The 17,026-nt window shown below is 40.1% G+C and overlaps 2 protein-coding genes across 2 annotated transcripts; both read right to left on the bottom strand.

Moving 5' to 3' along the window:
- Positions 1–846: 846 nt before the first annotated feature.
- On the bottom strand, positions 847–7,873 carry LOC137975170 (uncharacterized). The gene is made up of 6 exons (XM_068822256.1): positions 7,656–7,873; positions 7,311–7,413; positions 6,263–6,690; positions 4,645–4,801; positions 3,268–3,405; positions 847–1,913 (listed from the first exon to the last, which is right to left on the bottom strand). The coding sequence occupies exons 1-6, from the start codon at positions 7,656–7,658 to the stop codon at positions 1,804–1,806; spliced, it is 939 nt and encodes a 312-aa protein (XP_068678357.1). The 5' UTR covers positions 7,659–7,873; the 3' UTR covers positions 847–1,803.
- Positions 7,874–9,609: 1,736 nt separating this feature from the next.
- On the bottom strand, positions 9,610–16,422 carry LOC137976313 (uncharacterized). The gene is made up of 6 exons (XM_068823612.1): positions 16,183–16,422; positions 14,775–15,156; positions 12,903–12,963; positions 12,393–12,537; positions 11,863–12,024; positions 9,610–10,110 (listed from the first exon to the last, which is right to left on the bottom strand). The coding sequence occupies exons 1-6, from the start codon at positions 16,241–16,243 to the stop codon at positions 10,052–10,054; spliced, it is 870 nt and encodes a 289-aa protein (XP_068679713.1). The 5' UTR covers positions 16,244–16,422; the 3' UTR covers positions 9,610–10,051.
- Positions 16,423–17,026: the final 604 nt, after the last annotated feature.

Consider the following 17,026-nt stretch of genomic DNA (forward strand, 5'->3'; position numbering starts at 1 on the left):
TCTTTCCATCTCACATGCATCAAAATGGTTTGCAAAAGATATTTGGCAAACAACTTCGGCCCTTCCCTACAATATCGATATCAGACCGGCTGGAGATTGTATTAATAGATATCGGTAAAGTAATATTGTCGAGATGACGCACGTAACTCCAACCTTTAGGATCTGTCAGGGAAATAGTTCACATTCTCTGAAAAATTTACTGAGAGAGTCTACTAAGGCTTTGAAAGGGCAGAAACATGATGGGAAACTATTAAACGAGGAGATATTTAGATTTGTTTTAAGACTGGAAATATCTGAATATGACCAAAAATCGTCGAATATTCACATAATGTCCCGTTATTCTTCTCTCAAAGTCAACATCTCTTTAGTGCATTAATACAGATGACAAACGTCACTCAAGTGTCTATGACTCTATTCCTAAAGTAAATATAAATAGTTCCGACAACGCCGGTTAATTCTGTTGTCGTAAACGGTTTGGTCCAAAAGGGACATTTTTAATGTTGGGTGGAATCTTATTCCCTTTTAATTAATAAGTGAGAGCTACGTAGAGCGAGTTTCATTCCAGTGTTGTAAAACCAAAACCAAAGTAATTACTTTGACCAATCAAAAAGGACGGAGACAATCCAGTAAACCAATCAAAACTTGATGTAATTACACGTAGCCGACACAAAGCGCGGGAAAATGTTTACGCGCAAGCCACGACTGGTTTGGTTTCACTTCTGATTGATGAAAAATTGGCGCGAGAACTTTGAACCAATCACTGAGTGAAGAAATGCAAAACTAAAGCAATTCGCTAATTACTTCCCACATTCGATTTAAAACAATGCAACAAACATTTCATGAGGACAAAACTATATTGTTCTTTATTGTAAATATCGCTTTCGAACGTTACAAAACACGTTTTCAATAAATAAGAACCTTGCTTTGGCTGCCTTTTTATGCAACACATAAATACAGCTTGCTTTCTACATGCTCAAATAAATAATTCTTCTGATAACTTTACTTCATAAATTAAATATTATCATGTCCTTTGAGGATGGATCTTGCTGTTAAAAATTGTTTACAATCCTAGTATTTGTAATACGGCCAAATAATAGCTTGATACTGATCTTTATTTTCTGTTATTATGGGTAACCTATCATAGAATACAACTTTTTATCTTGCTGAATTTCAATAAAAAATTGTAACATACAGCGTGCATTTCTGAACAGTAAAAAGATGTGACCTATTTGACAACAGGGAAAGGTGGTAGTTAATTACATAGTTAATAGAAGTGAATGGTTTTGAAACCCGACAAATTTCTTTGTTGTAGGTTTTTGTTCTCTTTTTTGGCCTTGACCGTGCACAAAACACAATCGTTGTTTACTCCGTATTGAGGAACTAACCAATAGAAACGTGTTGGTTACGTAATTCATGCATAGTGTATGAGCGCAAAACAAAAGATTGTGCAAGGTCATGGGACTTTCCAAATCTTGGCATCTTTGTTTGCTCCTTTGATGTTTGCCGAGCTTCAAAACCAGTCCACTTTATTAACAATGTTTATTCAGTCCACGGCCAGTACAAATTGTAACTTGATTAAAGATTAGCTACACACAAGAAAGATGTCTCTACGTTTCAAAACTAGTAAATTGAATTTAAACGTTTATGGTCGAGTTGTTTGAATCCTTGGTGGAATTCCTATTTCATTTTATATGTCACCTCAATTTCTTTCCCTTCAGCTTAAATTACGCGTATTCAAAATCATGTCAGCTCTTAATCGGGGATTTACGTAAATTGATCAGGAACGTTTTTGTTGGCTCAAATTTAAACATCGCCGCAAGCAGCTACGTTTCTTTGTCCAATGTCGGTAACAGTGGTACTGTTAGAGTCATCACAAATATCTTCCCTTGAACCATCAATGTTGGAACAATCATCTATAAGAGAGAAAAACAGAAAACAACGTTATTATGGGTATTTGTGTACACACCGCGGTGTTCACAATTGAATTTTCCAAAACAATCGTCAAATTACAGTTTAATGAAGTTTCTAGGTGAAGGTCACTTGTTGGTTATAGAGTGTTTTCACTCACGCGATAAGACGGTCATGTTGGTATACAAAACAATAGCAAAATATCGAACAAGTTTTGCATAATAATCGAGTCAAATTTCCAAAAAGACTTCAGTCGCTATTGTTCTGTATACCAATATGGCCACCGTGACGTCAAGGTCACATGCTCAATGACTGAACAGTTTATTTGGTGTGCTGCTAAGGTTTAGAGAAAGGGAAGTTTTGAGACCGGAAAGCAAAAGTACACCCGTACGAATAGTGTGACGTCGGCCGAAAACATTCCATAGACTGAGCAATGGAACACAACAGCAGTGAAGTCCTTTTTCTCTTGTGAAACTTGTGAACCTAAAAAAAAAGTGGTTGAAGAGGCGGATACCAGGGTCCTTAAGATTGGAGGACGACTACGACTACGAGTTTTCCGTCCTGAGCATGCGCAGAAGATTTGGAGGCCGACAATCAGGCCGACACAGATTGGTCTTTCAGGGAGCTCTCTTCAAAATGAAAACCTTATCCTCGTAGTCTTGTCCTTTTCATCGCAAAATGAAAACAAGCGCTGGGAATTTTAATTGCCGCCATTTTGCCGCGTCGTTGTTTCTATGGCAAATTTGATTGGTACCAGTCCCCCGCGCGTGGAAATGATTCCCGCGTGGGTCAAAGCATGCGCACTCACTTTGCTGCGGTGTCGAGGCCGACATTTTTCGAAGTGCGCATGCTCAGAACGAAAAAAATTGTCGTTCTCGTAGTCGTCCTCATTCTGCGATCTAAAGGTCCCTAATATTCAAAGGCTCTGCTCAAGACGAGAGAAACGGTTTCTGAAGCTAGAACTCTTTCAGGGTAACATCCCCTCTGAACCCCAAAACAGAGACTAATAAGCGACCCGTTAAACAATTAGTAGGAGCTCTTCCGGAAGCTCTTCACCCGGAAGGAACAACCCTACCCTACCCTGATCGATAGTTTTCTCAAACCTGGTCATTTTTAGATTCGAGGCCCCTCTTTGCTATTTCAGGCTCTTGTCTAATTTACGCCTTTTTGACGGATGTGGCCTTGGCGGAAAAGCTCAGTGTTCCATATATGGAAGGTCTCTGAAAACTATCACTCCAAGCAGAGGCAGTGAAATTGTAGGCTTCCGTGACTTGAGCTCTTGGTATAGCTCCAAATTTATATTTATCAATAATTTTGTCCTTCAGTAATATTTACAGTGCTGTGATAATGAAAAATTACCTTTGTCTGAGGAACAGCTTCTCGTCAAGCGATAAATTAATCCAGCTTTCTTGCGGAACAGGATTGCATCAAACACCAAATACAACAATACGAACTGACCCAAAAAGAGACCGATGTAAAGATCCTGGCGTAGTCCACCTAGCAAAAGAATAAACGGATCATTATTAGCATCTGTGCACGAGGTCCTATGTCACAGTAAAAACAGAGACAAACTTTAACATGTCTTTTTCAACGAGTGTAGTGATTAGGCAAGTGCACCTGTTTAACGATGTTTCTAACGTGTTATGGATTCCAGTTATCACCTTATTAACCATCGACTGGTACAATATTTACTCATCAAACTGAATAATAAGTAATTAACACTGTAACTAAATTGCTTTTGTATCACTGTAATTATGCCGTTGCCGTCGTGCAAATTAAGCTTGTTCAGTGACGTTTTTAAAAATCCCAAAAAGGCTGTGGTTCCTTTCAAGTCAGTTCCTGTGTTTCACCTGTACTGCGGAGAGCCATTACTTTCAACTTTTCTTTTTCTTTTATTCTTTTTGTGGACTGACTCGGCCTTATGGCGCTACTCAGTTGATTACGTGTTAAGGCGAACTTACTGACTGACATAGCATCGCGGGACGAAGAGGAATAACGGATTTTTTGTTGTTGTTGAAATAATGGAATAATGCCATTTTGTGGAGCGAAATGGGAAGCGCGGTGGCCTCATGGTTAGTGCGCTCGACTCTGGGGCCCGTTTCTCGAAAGTCTCGAAAGTTTTCGGGGCATTTTCGGGTGTCACAATTCCTTTTGTATCTCAAGAACGGAGAGGATTTAAGTCGTCAAACTTCACAGACATATTTCTTATAGTTAGCGTGGAAACACGTTAAAATGTCGCCTTTCCAAAACGAGCGGTTGCCAGTTTCACAAATGGCTTTTCGGGCCCGAAAAGTTATCGGGACTTTCGAGAAACGGGCCCCTGGATCGAGTGGTACGGGTTCGGGTCCTGGACATTTACTTTTAAGGTGCCTCTCTCCACCCAGGTGAATAAATGGGTACCGGCGAATTTAATGCTGGGGGTAGTCCTGTGATGGACTAGCATCTCATCCAAGGGGGAGTAGAAATACTCCTGGTCGCTTCATGCTATTGGAAACCGGGCATAGGCTCCGGCTTGTTGGGCCACTGGCTCGTAAGCAGACTTTACCTTTTTGTTACGTGGGGCGGAATAACGGAATAACGACTTATGTTATCCGGTTTAAGTAGATTTTTTCATCGGAATAATGAGATTGTTTTAACTGGAATAATGGAATAACGAAAATCTTCGAGCAGGAATACTGGAATATATATTCCTCTTCACCCCCCAAATAACATACGCTTGTGTTATATGAGAAATACCTTTCTGTTGAGGCTGTGAAGCAAACACTTCACTTGTCTCTGGTGCATTTTCGTTTATGCATCTGCAGGTTTTTTCGTCTACAAATTTATTCTGTTTTTCACAGCTCTTGTATTTTCTGTCCTTGCAAACACAACTGCACTCTGAGGGGCTCCAAGCCTAAGGAACACAAAAAAGATAAACAACACTTTGTTGAACATATTTGTTGAAGCTGATTCAGGAGACGTGGTTTCGGACTAGAGCGGCAATAAATTAAGGCCTTGGTAACTGCATTTGTGCAGCGCGTGCGTTAAAACTTTGTTAGCATAACAATTGACTGTTTGGCTGGTGCTTCTGATTAATTTAACAATTTGTCATTCAGCCGTAAAACATTACTCGGTGAGTTGAGTGCTCAACTTTAGACTGCAGGATGTTACCTCACTCAAATAGTGTTCTTTAGTCTAAAGTAACTAGAAATAGGACTTCTTTAATTAATGTATGTGGTGACACCCATAATGATAAACAACGAGGGTGGAAAGCTCATTTTCGACCGCTCCAGCGCCAAGCCGATTTTCACCCAGAAATTAGAATCGCCTGGCTTTCAAATCGAACACCAAATAAACTGAAAGGTTGACGCTTCCTCTCGTGCCATTCAATCGAAGATTCATTCAAAATCCAAGCGCTAACCGCCGAGTAATTTTCGAGAAATGCAGCTTTTCAAGCGACCAACAACCGCGGCTGAGATCGCTGTTTATTTGGAAGGATTTACTCTACAACAATGTTTTGCGTAACGGCAATGTTATGGTACCAAATGAAACGCCAATAACAAGACGCACCATTAATGTGACGTGTAATTCACTATGGCAACAAAAGAAATACACCCTATATTTTGTGTTTAATTTAAAAAACGAATTTGGTGACCCCAAATGATTAGCAGGCTCTGACAAAACTTTCTGCAAAGTTAAAAGAATTCTCTGAAGCGGATTCATAGTCACTTTCACAATTGGAAAGTGTTAAGGTGGCTCTAAATCAGCTCGAGAGAATTTTTTGAAACTTTTCAGAGAGAGTTATCATAGCCTGCCAATCACTTTCCAGCAATACAAATTGGTGCTCACCAAGTTCGTTTTTGAGATATAAGCACAATGCAAAATATAGGGCGTTTTTAGATGCCTCTCTTGTTGCCATGGCGACCTGTTATGTCACATTAATGAGTGCAACTTGTTAAGCAATTATTGCCATTTCATTTGGTACCATAACATTGCCGTTATGTGAAACAGTGTTGTACAGTTGATCCTTCTAATAAGACATTTCCTAAAAGTTGTTGAAACTAGTTTGAACCACCTTAAAAAAAAACAAAGCGCTGTACTAGTTGTTTGTTACTAATGATAAGCTCCTGATTGCAATAATAATAGTAATAATGATGAACTTTAGTATATACCCCACAAGTGAACAATACTCTCCGCGCTCGCTGATTGGCTAACTCGGAGGTGATTATCCAAGTACCATTCACCTTCGGTGAATAATAATTAATTATTATTTAAGTGTCAACTGTATTTAGCGCTGAAGCACTACTTCGGGACAGTGCACAGAAATCAAATCAAATTAAACAACTGATATCAAATCTGTGGCGATCATGAATACCTTGTTTGATGGGCAAGTCTGCGGTTCCTTATCACACACACATCTGCAATGTCTTTTACTCCACCTGAAGCCATTGTCACAGGGCTTCTGTGGCCCCCTTTTACCATATTTACACTTGCATTGACAAAGATCGGGTCTCCATTCCTCGAATTCCAAATTACAGTCCTCGATGCCAATCACACATTCGCATCCACATTGCGTGTGATTTCGTTCCTTAAAAGTTGTCATCTCTTCTGTACCGACCACTTGTACTGTGACGGGTACCTCCTTAAACTGCAGTGAGATACATGACTTGACTGTGGGTTTAATCCTGTCGCATGATCCACCGCAGCGATTTAACTTCACAAAGTAAGGAAAGAACTTGAAGTTCGGGTTATCAATAGCGACCAGTGTGGGGCGTGGTCTGCAGCACTCATTGTCAATTTTATCTAATGTGGAAAAAAGAAATACGATGTTAAGAATTACGGAAACTCGGTTAAGGCAAACTGCTTTTGGTTCTGCTTTTGGCCGTGGAATGCATGGCCATTCAGTAAATCAACTTAATTTAAATCAAATCAAAATTTTCCTGATTATCATAAAATTCTCGTTCGATTTCCTTCGATTAATTAAGAGTGTCTAGAGAGGCGATGGACATAAAGCCAGTCGTCAGGGTTCCATAAGATCTTCAAACTCTAAATGTCGTGTTCTCTTCAAGTTTATAAATCTCATGCATAACAGCCCTTTGATCATGCAGTAAACGTTATGATCGAGGTCACCTGCATTTCGTATGTATCAAATTGCATGGGAAATTGCAAAAATGATATGCGAAATAAATATAATCATCATCATATCATTATCTATCCTCGGATTTAAGAGTAGCTTGATGTAGCTAGTGTCTCCGAGCATTTACCCTCTCAACCATGATACACCACAGGCAGACAGAATATACGCCCCTTAAGTTTCGGACCCTCGAAAAACGGAGTCTTGGTCTTCGGCAAATAGATATCAGTGATAGGACAAATTGTGGAGGCTTTATAGCTAGTTCTTTTGTGTAAGGGAGAAAAGTTACCTGAGTATATTAAAAACGGTAGAAGAAGAAGGATAAACATAAATATCTGCATTGTTGTTGTTGTTGTCCTGGAATGGAGATTTTCCAGATTTTTACTTGGTATCTGTAGAAAGCAATGTATAGATGTCGATTAGAAATTTGAAACTTACTTCCTTTCAAGTACGCTCTGAAAGAACCTAGGCAAAGCTCGATGTACAAATTTGCAGATGATTCCGTCTTTCTTTATGAAGCAAAAAATGATAATGGTTCAGTGTTTTCCCTCTGTTACCACAATACATCAAATGAATTGATGATTAAACCGGTGCTATGGATGACTGAGTTAGTCACAAGAAGAGTTTGGCTTACCATAAATCTCTAGAATTGTTGTGATCGGCGAATTAATCCGATTATGGTGCAATATTTTGCCAACTTGAAGTAAAGTTCGTTCCTTATATGCAGCTTCTGTTACAAAGTACTCAAGTGTTTGATTCTCCAGCGATGAGTTCCTGTCTTTTATAACGAGATGAACACAGCAAACCAGCTTTAGTTATAAGATCGGAAATCCTCTCCTCTCTTTTACATTCCCAGACAGACCACGCCACACGTCCTTTCTGATCTTTCGCGACCTCTCCGTTATTCCTCACAGTTCTGGAATGTTCATGATCAAGGTATCTATTACATAGCAAGCTGAGATCAAAAGCGTCAACAAACTTGGATAGTTTAAAAAATGATCACATAAAATGAGTGATCACATTTAACAAAAGAAAATTATCAAGTTTGTTATCTTCTTTCAATCGATGGGAACGAACGGTCAATTTAGACAAAAACAAACATCAAGTGCTTGAAATTTTAAGAAACTTCTCCCAAATTTGGAATCTGGGGTCTAGGAGGAAGCTTGGAATATTTTTGTGATAACGTAAGCTCCACCTATTCCTCTGAATGTAACGGTTTATCTTCTTAGCCAGTGTCCAACTTTCAGGTTAAAGAATCGCATTATTGGCTTGGAAAAGATCTAGTTGTCTCTGCCTATGAGCAACCCCTTAAAAACTATTTTCATTTTCCATTCGGGTTTACGGAAACCGATAAGAAGTTATTCAAGATTCCCGGCGTTCTCCATCTTAGGGATTGTGATTTTCATAAAAGAGACTCAGACTTTTCTTGCAGGGTATAGTTCTTTTAGGAAAAAAATCCCTAATCCGTTAATGGTGGATGTGCAAAGACCATACATTTGACTAACAGTCGGTTTGATTTAAAAGTTTTCCGAGTGAGCAGTCAGTCTTGCCTGCCATTGGCATTGCAGAGGAAGAAAACACTATTCACCGTATAAATCAAGGAAAAACACCGCACCTTTTTTTGGGAGGGGTGTGGGGAGAGAAAGAAATTGAATGGATATATCTATTAAAAGTCTGTTATTTATACATCCACTCCCACTTTATTTACAAGTACAGTGGCCCACGTTGTGGGTGGCAAACGAACTCCACGTCCTCATTTTACGTCAAGTTTGTTTTCTGGTTTTCATATTTTTATCTCTCACTGTTACATTGTTATATTTCGAATTAACGTCACAGGATCTAAGATTAGCCTGTTTGAGTATTAAGTTTCCGGGGTTTTATCGCGACGATACTTTTCATTAACGTCACACGATCAAAGGTCAAGCAAATTCTAGCACACCTTTCGGAGCTGATAATTATGCTGTCAAACATTTCCTCACGAAAGCACAACATGGCGTGGGTGGTCACGGTAATTCTGTTTCAAATTGCTTCATGAATTCTGTTGCCCTAATGAAGTCGGAACAAATTTAAAATAGAAAAGGGATTTTTTTTCTCTCTCTACTCCTTTAATGACCCCCGGGTCAAACCCTGTCTCCCTAATGAATACAAAACGCGGTTTCAATAACCGTCAAAATCATTTTAGCTTCAGCCATTAATTCTTCAACGGCCGCAGCGCAGGCGCATTTTATTTAAAAGAGCGAAATCACCTTTCTTTCTAATAATAGTATCTATTATCGCTGACAAGGTATGCGAGTATAATTTATCTACCTAAAGTTCGAACGTAAAACAGCACTTGGGTTTATGGGGCAGGCAGGATAGTGTAGTGGTGGATAGAACACTGCACACTGTACTGATCTGGGATCGCGATCCCATCGTTGCTGAGGCAGTTTGCTCAGCTCTTTCCTCGCCGTGTGCGACGGGCTTAGGTTGAGTTTGTTTGAACAACAGACCTCTGTAAGAAAGAGTGAATAAGTCAACGAAAAAGAAAAACAACAAAACTCATACACCCTTGCTAAGCCGGACACCCTTGTATTCAAACTGACACTCAGTAGGGCTAAAGTCTTTACTTTATTTAACCATCCTAAAATATACACTTTCTTTTGACTAATTTTAAATCTATTTGTAACTTACTTTGTTTACGTGCTTTACTAAAGACAACTTATTTCTTTTCACAGAAAAGAACAGATAATCAAAAAGAAATTACAAGATTGTGCATCGCGCACTTTTTTCATTTCGTTTTTAGCTAACATTTTACTCTTGATTAAAAGGTTACCGTTATGAATGTTGATATAGAAGAATATGACAAAAATACAATATTCCTAATGAATTTTAAAACCTTCTAAATTTACATCTCAAAAGCCTAAAATCGTTTTCTTCCGCTATTGCTGGATATGGCTAGTTTAATCTTCGCCAAAGCCTGATTTGTCTTCATTGCGTACTTTGCAGACCCAGCGGAGATTAGTGTGAACAACGTTTTCTTCCTGTACTGCATCAAACGGTTGTTATACAGTGAATCACAGTTCCACGGCATTGAGATTGGGGACCTACAACTATGAAAAAAAATGAGATCAATTGTTGTCACACGCACCAAAAACGTCAGGTGATGATCTTTAGACTATAAGCAAAGCGACAAAAGGGAAATTAATTCTGGACAAACACTTAATGGCTCAGGTAATAATATTTTAAAAAATACGCTCATGCGGATTCAGAGCGGAAAGCACATACCAGGAATCCAAAATAATAATGTAAGGCTGGTTTGTACGGCTGTGAGGATATGTGATTGTTTTTTTTTTAACCAATATTTCGTCAGGCGTGGACTGACTTCTTCAGGGATTTAAGTGATTTGCCGTTACAATTTGTTGAAATTCAAGTATAAGATTTCAGATAAAAGTAGGTAACGGAGAGCAGTTTCTTTATGGCTTAGATCAACAGCCTGATTCTATTTAAATTTCAGAAAATTGTAACGGCAAATTACTTAACTCCCTGAAAAAGTCAGGCCGTGCCTTAAAAAATATTGGTTAAACAAAAAAAATATATATATTTATATATATAAATCCTCACAGCCGTACAACCAGCCTTACATTATTATTTTGTTTTTAATCTACGAATTATTTGGTGGTTATATCTCCCAAGATCCGGCACTTGTCCTTTGTTCAGCTGGTCCTTGCATAAGAAATTGTGAAAACACCCGCTAAAACTCCCTGGGCAGTGGGATTTTGCGCATGTGCATACCGAACACACATACTAAACGCACGCGCGATACAAATGGAAACATGAACCGTATTTTTCACAAAAAGGTTGGAAGCGCAGGAAAATTTAAGATGTGTACGCGGGGCACAAAAACAAGCATCCGCTGAAGTGCGCAAAAAAAAAGTAGAATACATACAATATTTGCGGCAGGCGTATTCATCAAGAAACAAGGAAAACGAGGTGAATGCGCACAACGTAGGAGCATTTTTTTGTAGTCGTATCTTATTTAAAAAAAAAGGATTAAAACCGGAACGTATGTAACATGCGCAAAGTGCACAAAGGCTTCATCCTTCCGTTTTCAAGGCACCCAAAAATGCAGCATGGGCAAACTTCGCTAATCGATGTGGAGCGAGGACGGGAAGACATGTGATGTGTCTACTGCAGAAAACCTTCCCAACTCGTGTGAAGCGTACGAAGGGATATGACATGTGCGGTGGGCTGAAAAAGCACAGGGAAAGGTCTTACGTCCGCAAACTGACCTCAAATGGATACAGGTCTTGGATTGCAGAAAACTGGTGTGAGGCGGGAGAACACGTTGTTGCAAAAAGATCATCCGGCAAAGAATTATATTATAGTTAGGCGAACCCCAAGGCACAAGAAGGCGGCTCTAGTAGGAGGCAGTACGGCACATTGGTTACGATGGTTCAAGACCCTTTCAAGACCGTTCAAGACCCGTTCAATTTGTTCCTGGTAGTCCCTCGCTCAACTTTTCGGACGCACTTGTAAATTGCCAACTGGTTTGCCTCCAGCCAGTTGGAATCCTTAACAGTTGTTATTGTTGTTCTGTTCTGCCGTTTCCTTGATTGTGTTTCAATTGATGTTTCAATTGTTTCAATGTTTGTTTCAATTGTTTCAATTGTTTCAATTGTGTTTCAATTTCGTTGATTGTGTTTCGTTGATTGTGTTTCAATGGCTCTGAAAAGCCCCGGCTTGTTGGGAGTGGTCAGTTAAGTATTGTATTGTAAGCGAAGAGGGGGAAGTAGGAAGATAACAATTTTTATTGATTTTGAGTACAGTTTATCACCTCCTTATGCAAATCTCCATGAACTTACTTGTTTCGTCTGAGTTTGTCATCTGACTGGACTGCGATCCCGCTGATTTCATACAAGCTCGGTTTGATGCTTTACACTGATAACACAAGAGGCCAACTAGCAGAAGAATCACTAACAAGGCCGTAACCAGCAAAGCAACAGCTGGGCCATGAGCAAAGGGACCTGTAAAATAAAGCAGCTCGTTAATGAAAAAAGATGAACATTTAGGGCAACAGTTTCCAAACTGATGAGAAGACGACATTTTGAATCTTACTACAACTGAGAAATTTGCTAGGATTCCTGTTTTTAGTAAATAGGAGCGCTCTGATTGGCTACTCAAACTCCAATACAATAGGAGCGCTCTGATTCGCTACTCAAACTCCGATACAATAGGAGCGCTCTGATTGGCTAATCAAACTCCGAATATCCTTTGCTACACAGCTTAGTTTTGATATGATACAGAATCAGCTGATACGCTTATCCCCTTGCCAGCGGTTTTGGCGGTAAACCCCAGAAACATTTCCCGTAAAATTCCGTGGCAATTTTGTTACCTTTTCCCTTTGAATCATCCGCTGTTGGGATTTGTGCTCTGTCTTTACAATTACAGGAAGAATCGTCCATGTCCTTGCCTTGTAAATAACACTTACGCTTGTAGAACCTGCTACAGACACATGAACATTTATCAGGGTCCCATTCCTAAGACAAAAACGCAAAAAAAGTTATATCTTCGAGTGTAAGTATTCCGTTTTAATGCAAAAGCTATGCGATTGTGTCAATTGCTGAGAATTTGACGAGGGGGCCACCACCAACGAGATTCGAGGTACGCTACAAGCGGAAACGATCAAGCAGGAGGGGCAGTTCGCCATCGACAGTAGCAACCTATGATGCTGACTATGAAGGAAGGACGTTTCCCTTGCCTATTGTGGAGACTTCATTTTCCTGATTGAGAGTACTGGTAAAACCTTTCGTATTTTATGAACTAGAGTTGACACTAAAGGGTTATTGACTGACATTGGCAAGTCTCCTAGTTTCGAAATGGCTGCAAAGCTTTAATTTATTACCTTTTGAGCTGGACAGGCGTCGATTCGACTACATTCATAACGGCAAGAGTTGGGGTTCCACCTGGAAAAGAAAGCTTACAGCGTGAATAATAGCTATAACTAAATTCCAAGGATCTACATTGGTCTCCATAGCTATAGGCAATTTAACAAATCGAAAGTGGTTCAGCGTTGTCTGTACTCTTATCGACAACGATATTCGTTATCACAGTGGTCAAAATGTTGTGGACTCACAAGGCGCAGCCGACTGACCACTGTGATGACGTATATCGTTGTCGATAAGAGTACAGACAACGCTGAACCACTTTCGATTTGTTTTTGACCACAATATTCAACGCCAAAGAAGTGTTTATTTCCGAGCGTGACCAAAATCATGACACGAGGAAAAAAGGAAAAGGGTTGTCTATAACTTTCTCGCAATACGATTGGTTTATTTTCCAAAATGAGCGTTCCTGATTGGTTATTGCATTGCGCGACAAATTGACGCGAGCATGACGCGAGCATTGACGAGCGCAGCGTTGTCTAGACTCTTATCGTCAACGGCGAATTAGCCAATCAGATTGCGAGATTACAAGCAATTGTGGTGTAAGTCGCCGGTACCCATTTACTACATTTGGGTGGAGAGAGACGGTGTGGAGAAGAGTTTTTTCTTTCTTTCAGAAAACACGGTGACAACTCTTATCGACAACGGCGAATTAGCCAATCAGATTGCGAGATTTCAAGCAATTGCGGTAAAACATTAATTGTTTTGTTTTCTGTCTTTTTAAACCACGTGTTTGCCGATCGGGGTAGGACCCGAGATCTAAATACCCACATCATCTACAAGAACGTAAGCACTAAAAGATTACATTTTTCGCAAGAATGACAACGACCTAAAAGGAGGGACGTGGCGTGACTGATTCATTAGGGCTTTGCAATCTCTGACCACACACTGCCGTTGTTCTTAATAGAGCGGTTTTCAAATGAGTGCCGTAAAACCAAAACCAAAGTAATTACTTTGGCCAATCAAAAAGGACGGAGACAAATCCAGTAAACCAATCAAAACTCGAAGTAATTACACGTAGCCGACACAAAGCGCGGGAAAATGTGCACGCCCGGGCCACAATTGGTTTTGGTTCACTTCTGATTGGTTGAAAAAGTGGCGCGAGAACTTGGAACCAATCACTGAGTGAAGTAATGCAAAACCAAAGTAATTCACTAATTACTTTCGACACTCAATTGAAAACCACTCTAGGCTCCGTTCAATTTCAACTGGTCTTTTTCCCGCCAGCCGACTTTAATCGTTATTGGGCAACTCCGTAGAGGTAAAGGGTCTAGGTTCATGCTCAATTATTTATATTTACCCCAGGGTAACTGTGGAAATTCTGGTCACTTCAGAGCGACTTAAGCCTCGGTTTGAAAGCGAATTTATAGGACACTCTCTGTAATGTATTTTTTAGTTATACGTTTCACTCGAATATAAACTGATTTTCATAAGAAAGACGTCGCATTGAGACACGCTTGGAAGAAGAGGCCGAGGTCTATTTAACAATTATTCCTCGAGCCCGAATGGGCTCTGAGTCAATAGCCCATGAGGCCGAAGGCCGAATGGGCTATTGACTCAGAGGCCATGAGGGCAAGAGGAATAATTGTTTTAGTAAAATCCAACTACTTGGTCAAAAAAATATCGAGACAAAACATCTTTCGCTAGTTAAAGCTGGACTTTAATTGTTGTTTTGGTTTTCAAAGCGGGCGCTTTTCGCTACTAGTGGGCTATAACAAATAGCCTACTAGTAGCTCAACCAATCAGAACGCAGCATTGATAATAGACCACTAGTTGGATTTTACTAATCTGAAATAGTCTACTACTTTAATGACCACTTTGAATCTTCCCACCTGAAGCCATTTTTACGGGGTATGATGTGTTCTGGTGGACTTCTAACACCATACAAACATTCGCATGCACACGTGTCCGGATTCCATATCTGGACTTTTTGCAGACATTCAGTTGGTTTCGTTTTGCAGGCTGGTCCACAGGTCGTGTGGTTCATTACCCGTAATTCGGTTTCGGTCCATGTCTTCGTGGAACGCACCGTAATTTTTAACTCCCTTTGCACAGTGGCCACACACTCCACGTTTTGAGGATTTAGAGCCTTTACTGATCCTTGACAGCGGTGCAGTGTGACGAAATATGGAAAATATCTGTGCTGAAGGGCATCCACTGGGACTGTTGTTGCTATGGGTTTGCTGCACACTACAGGTGGGAGATCCACAGCTCCTAAAAGATAAGACAATAATTATTAACAAAATACTCCAAGCGGAGCTCCGCGCGGAAGGCGCGCACGCGGAGCACCTTGGGTAACAAAAGGTTTTGGTCACCGTACAACCGTACGTACGTCCACCCATCAATGTATGCCAATGTGACCAGTATCACGTGACCATATCGCGGGCTCAAGTTTAGGTACTGGGTTTCGATTGAATCGCAAGCTCAAGCCAGGTTAACTTATATTGTAAGAATAAATAACGCGGGAGTTCCCGCTCTTAGGCTTGGCTAAATCTACTTCTGCATGTTAACACTGAAAGTGAACACCATTGGGCTTGTCACTCGGCATAAATAGAAATAATAAGTGAAACTCATAATGTGACAGACAACGCCTTTAAATAGTAACAGACACAAGTTTTTCCTCGCGAGTTCTAGTGTCGTGTGCGTGATTGTTCCCGACCGCGTGACCTTCCTCCACCTGTTGGTTTTGGTTCTTTTAATCTCGAGCTTTCATTCCTCTTGTACGGTTCAACTTCCCGTATCGCATTTCCAGTCTTTCCCAGACGCGAACTGAGTCCCTCCGTATGGTCTGGCGAAATTTATATTTTGTTTCTAAAAAAAACATCGGGAAGTTGATAAAAGGGGCACCCCCGAAATTCCTTCAGTTCCAATCGATGCCGAACTATAGTTGTACACTTTTAAGAAATTTTTGTAAGGCTTAGCTTCAACTGTCGTTTGAATTAATCAAAATAAACTCTTTTTTTTCCGGCAATGTATACTCACAATACGAAACGAGAACCGGAAGTTGTAGCGAAAGATTCGGATTAGAAGGGAAATAGTTTGACATCCATTCATTCAAAGCCTTGTCACTAACTATACTTGACCGAGATACTTCGCTTTCTCAAGAAATTGTTTCGCATCTTTAGAGCAAGATGTATTTCTAGACGTAGATTCATAAAACAGAATGTACCAAAAAGGTAAACTACCATTCTGCACCCGAGAAACCTAAATGGAATAAGTTACTATGACAAAATTACTCACCGTAAACCTGGGATACTGCCCAGAGAAAGAAGAACAGACTTCTTAACCTAAACAGCTCCATACTTGAAATTTCAAGTCTTTCGATTCCTTTCAAAGCCAAGAATAACTTTGTTAAACGGCCAAAACCCGCTTGTCTTATTCACACAGGTCGTTTCGGCAGCATGTACTACTATCAACTGCTATCGACTGAAATGCTTCAATGCAAATGAAGGTGTTAACCTGCCCTGTCACGAGACAACTACAAGAGGCTGGGTGGGACATAAATGAAAAGATAAATGAAACATTCGTGAAATTCTTTGCTTTGTCATGGTAACAAGGGGTTTCCCCGGCTTGCACTTAAAAGGCCGTGGGAAAATTTACTGCTATTCTCTGAACCTATATTCACGGGAACCTTTCATATTCTTTGTTTGAAGAGGAAATGAATGTAAACGAACAAGTTGACCGAGACCGAGACGCAAACCGCAAATCACAAGGACTCTCTCTTCGTTGTTTCCTTTTCAGTAACTTTCTTTTGCAAAAGAGATGGTCGAGCGAGTTGAGTCCTTTCCAGATGTTTCAAAACTGAAACAGAAGTAGAGCTATAACCGGTTTCAGACCAGCTATTAGCGAGGAAAAGCCAAATTAGTCAGGAATACGAAAATATACTACAAATTAGGAGGTAAATTTACTTGACGTCATTTTGTGCAGATTATTTTCGGTTTCTTCGGTCAAGGGAGAAAAAAGCGGAAGTCTCTTGGCGTCACCATCCAAGGGGATATTTAAGACCGTTTGGAAAACTTAAATCAATATCGTTCGTGCAGATATAGGTGTTCGATATCCATCTATCATCTTTCTTTCCTTTTGC

The sequence above is a fragment of the Montipora foliosa genome, chromosome 11, assembly GCF_036669935.1.
Source record: "Montipora foliosa isolate CH-2021 chromosome 11, ASM3666993v2, whole genome shotgun sequence".
NCBI lineage: Eukaryota > Metazoa > Cnidaria > Anthozoa > Scleractinia > Acroporidae > Montipora > Montipora foliosa.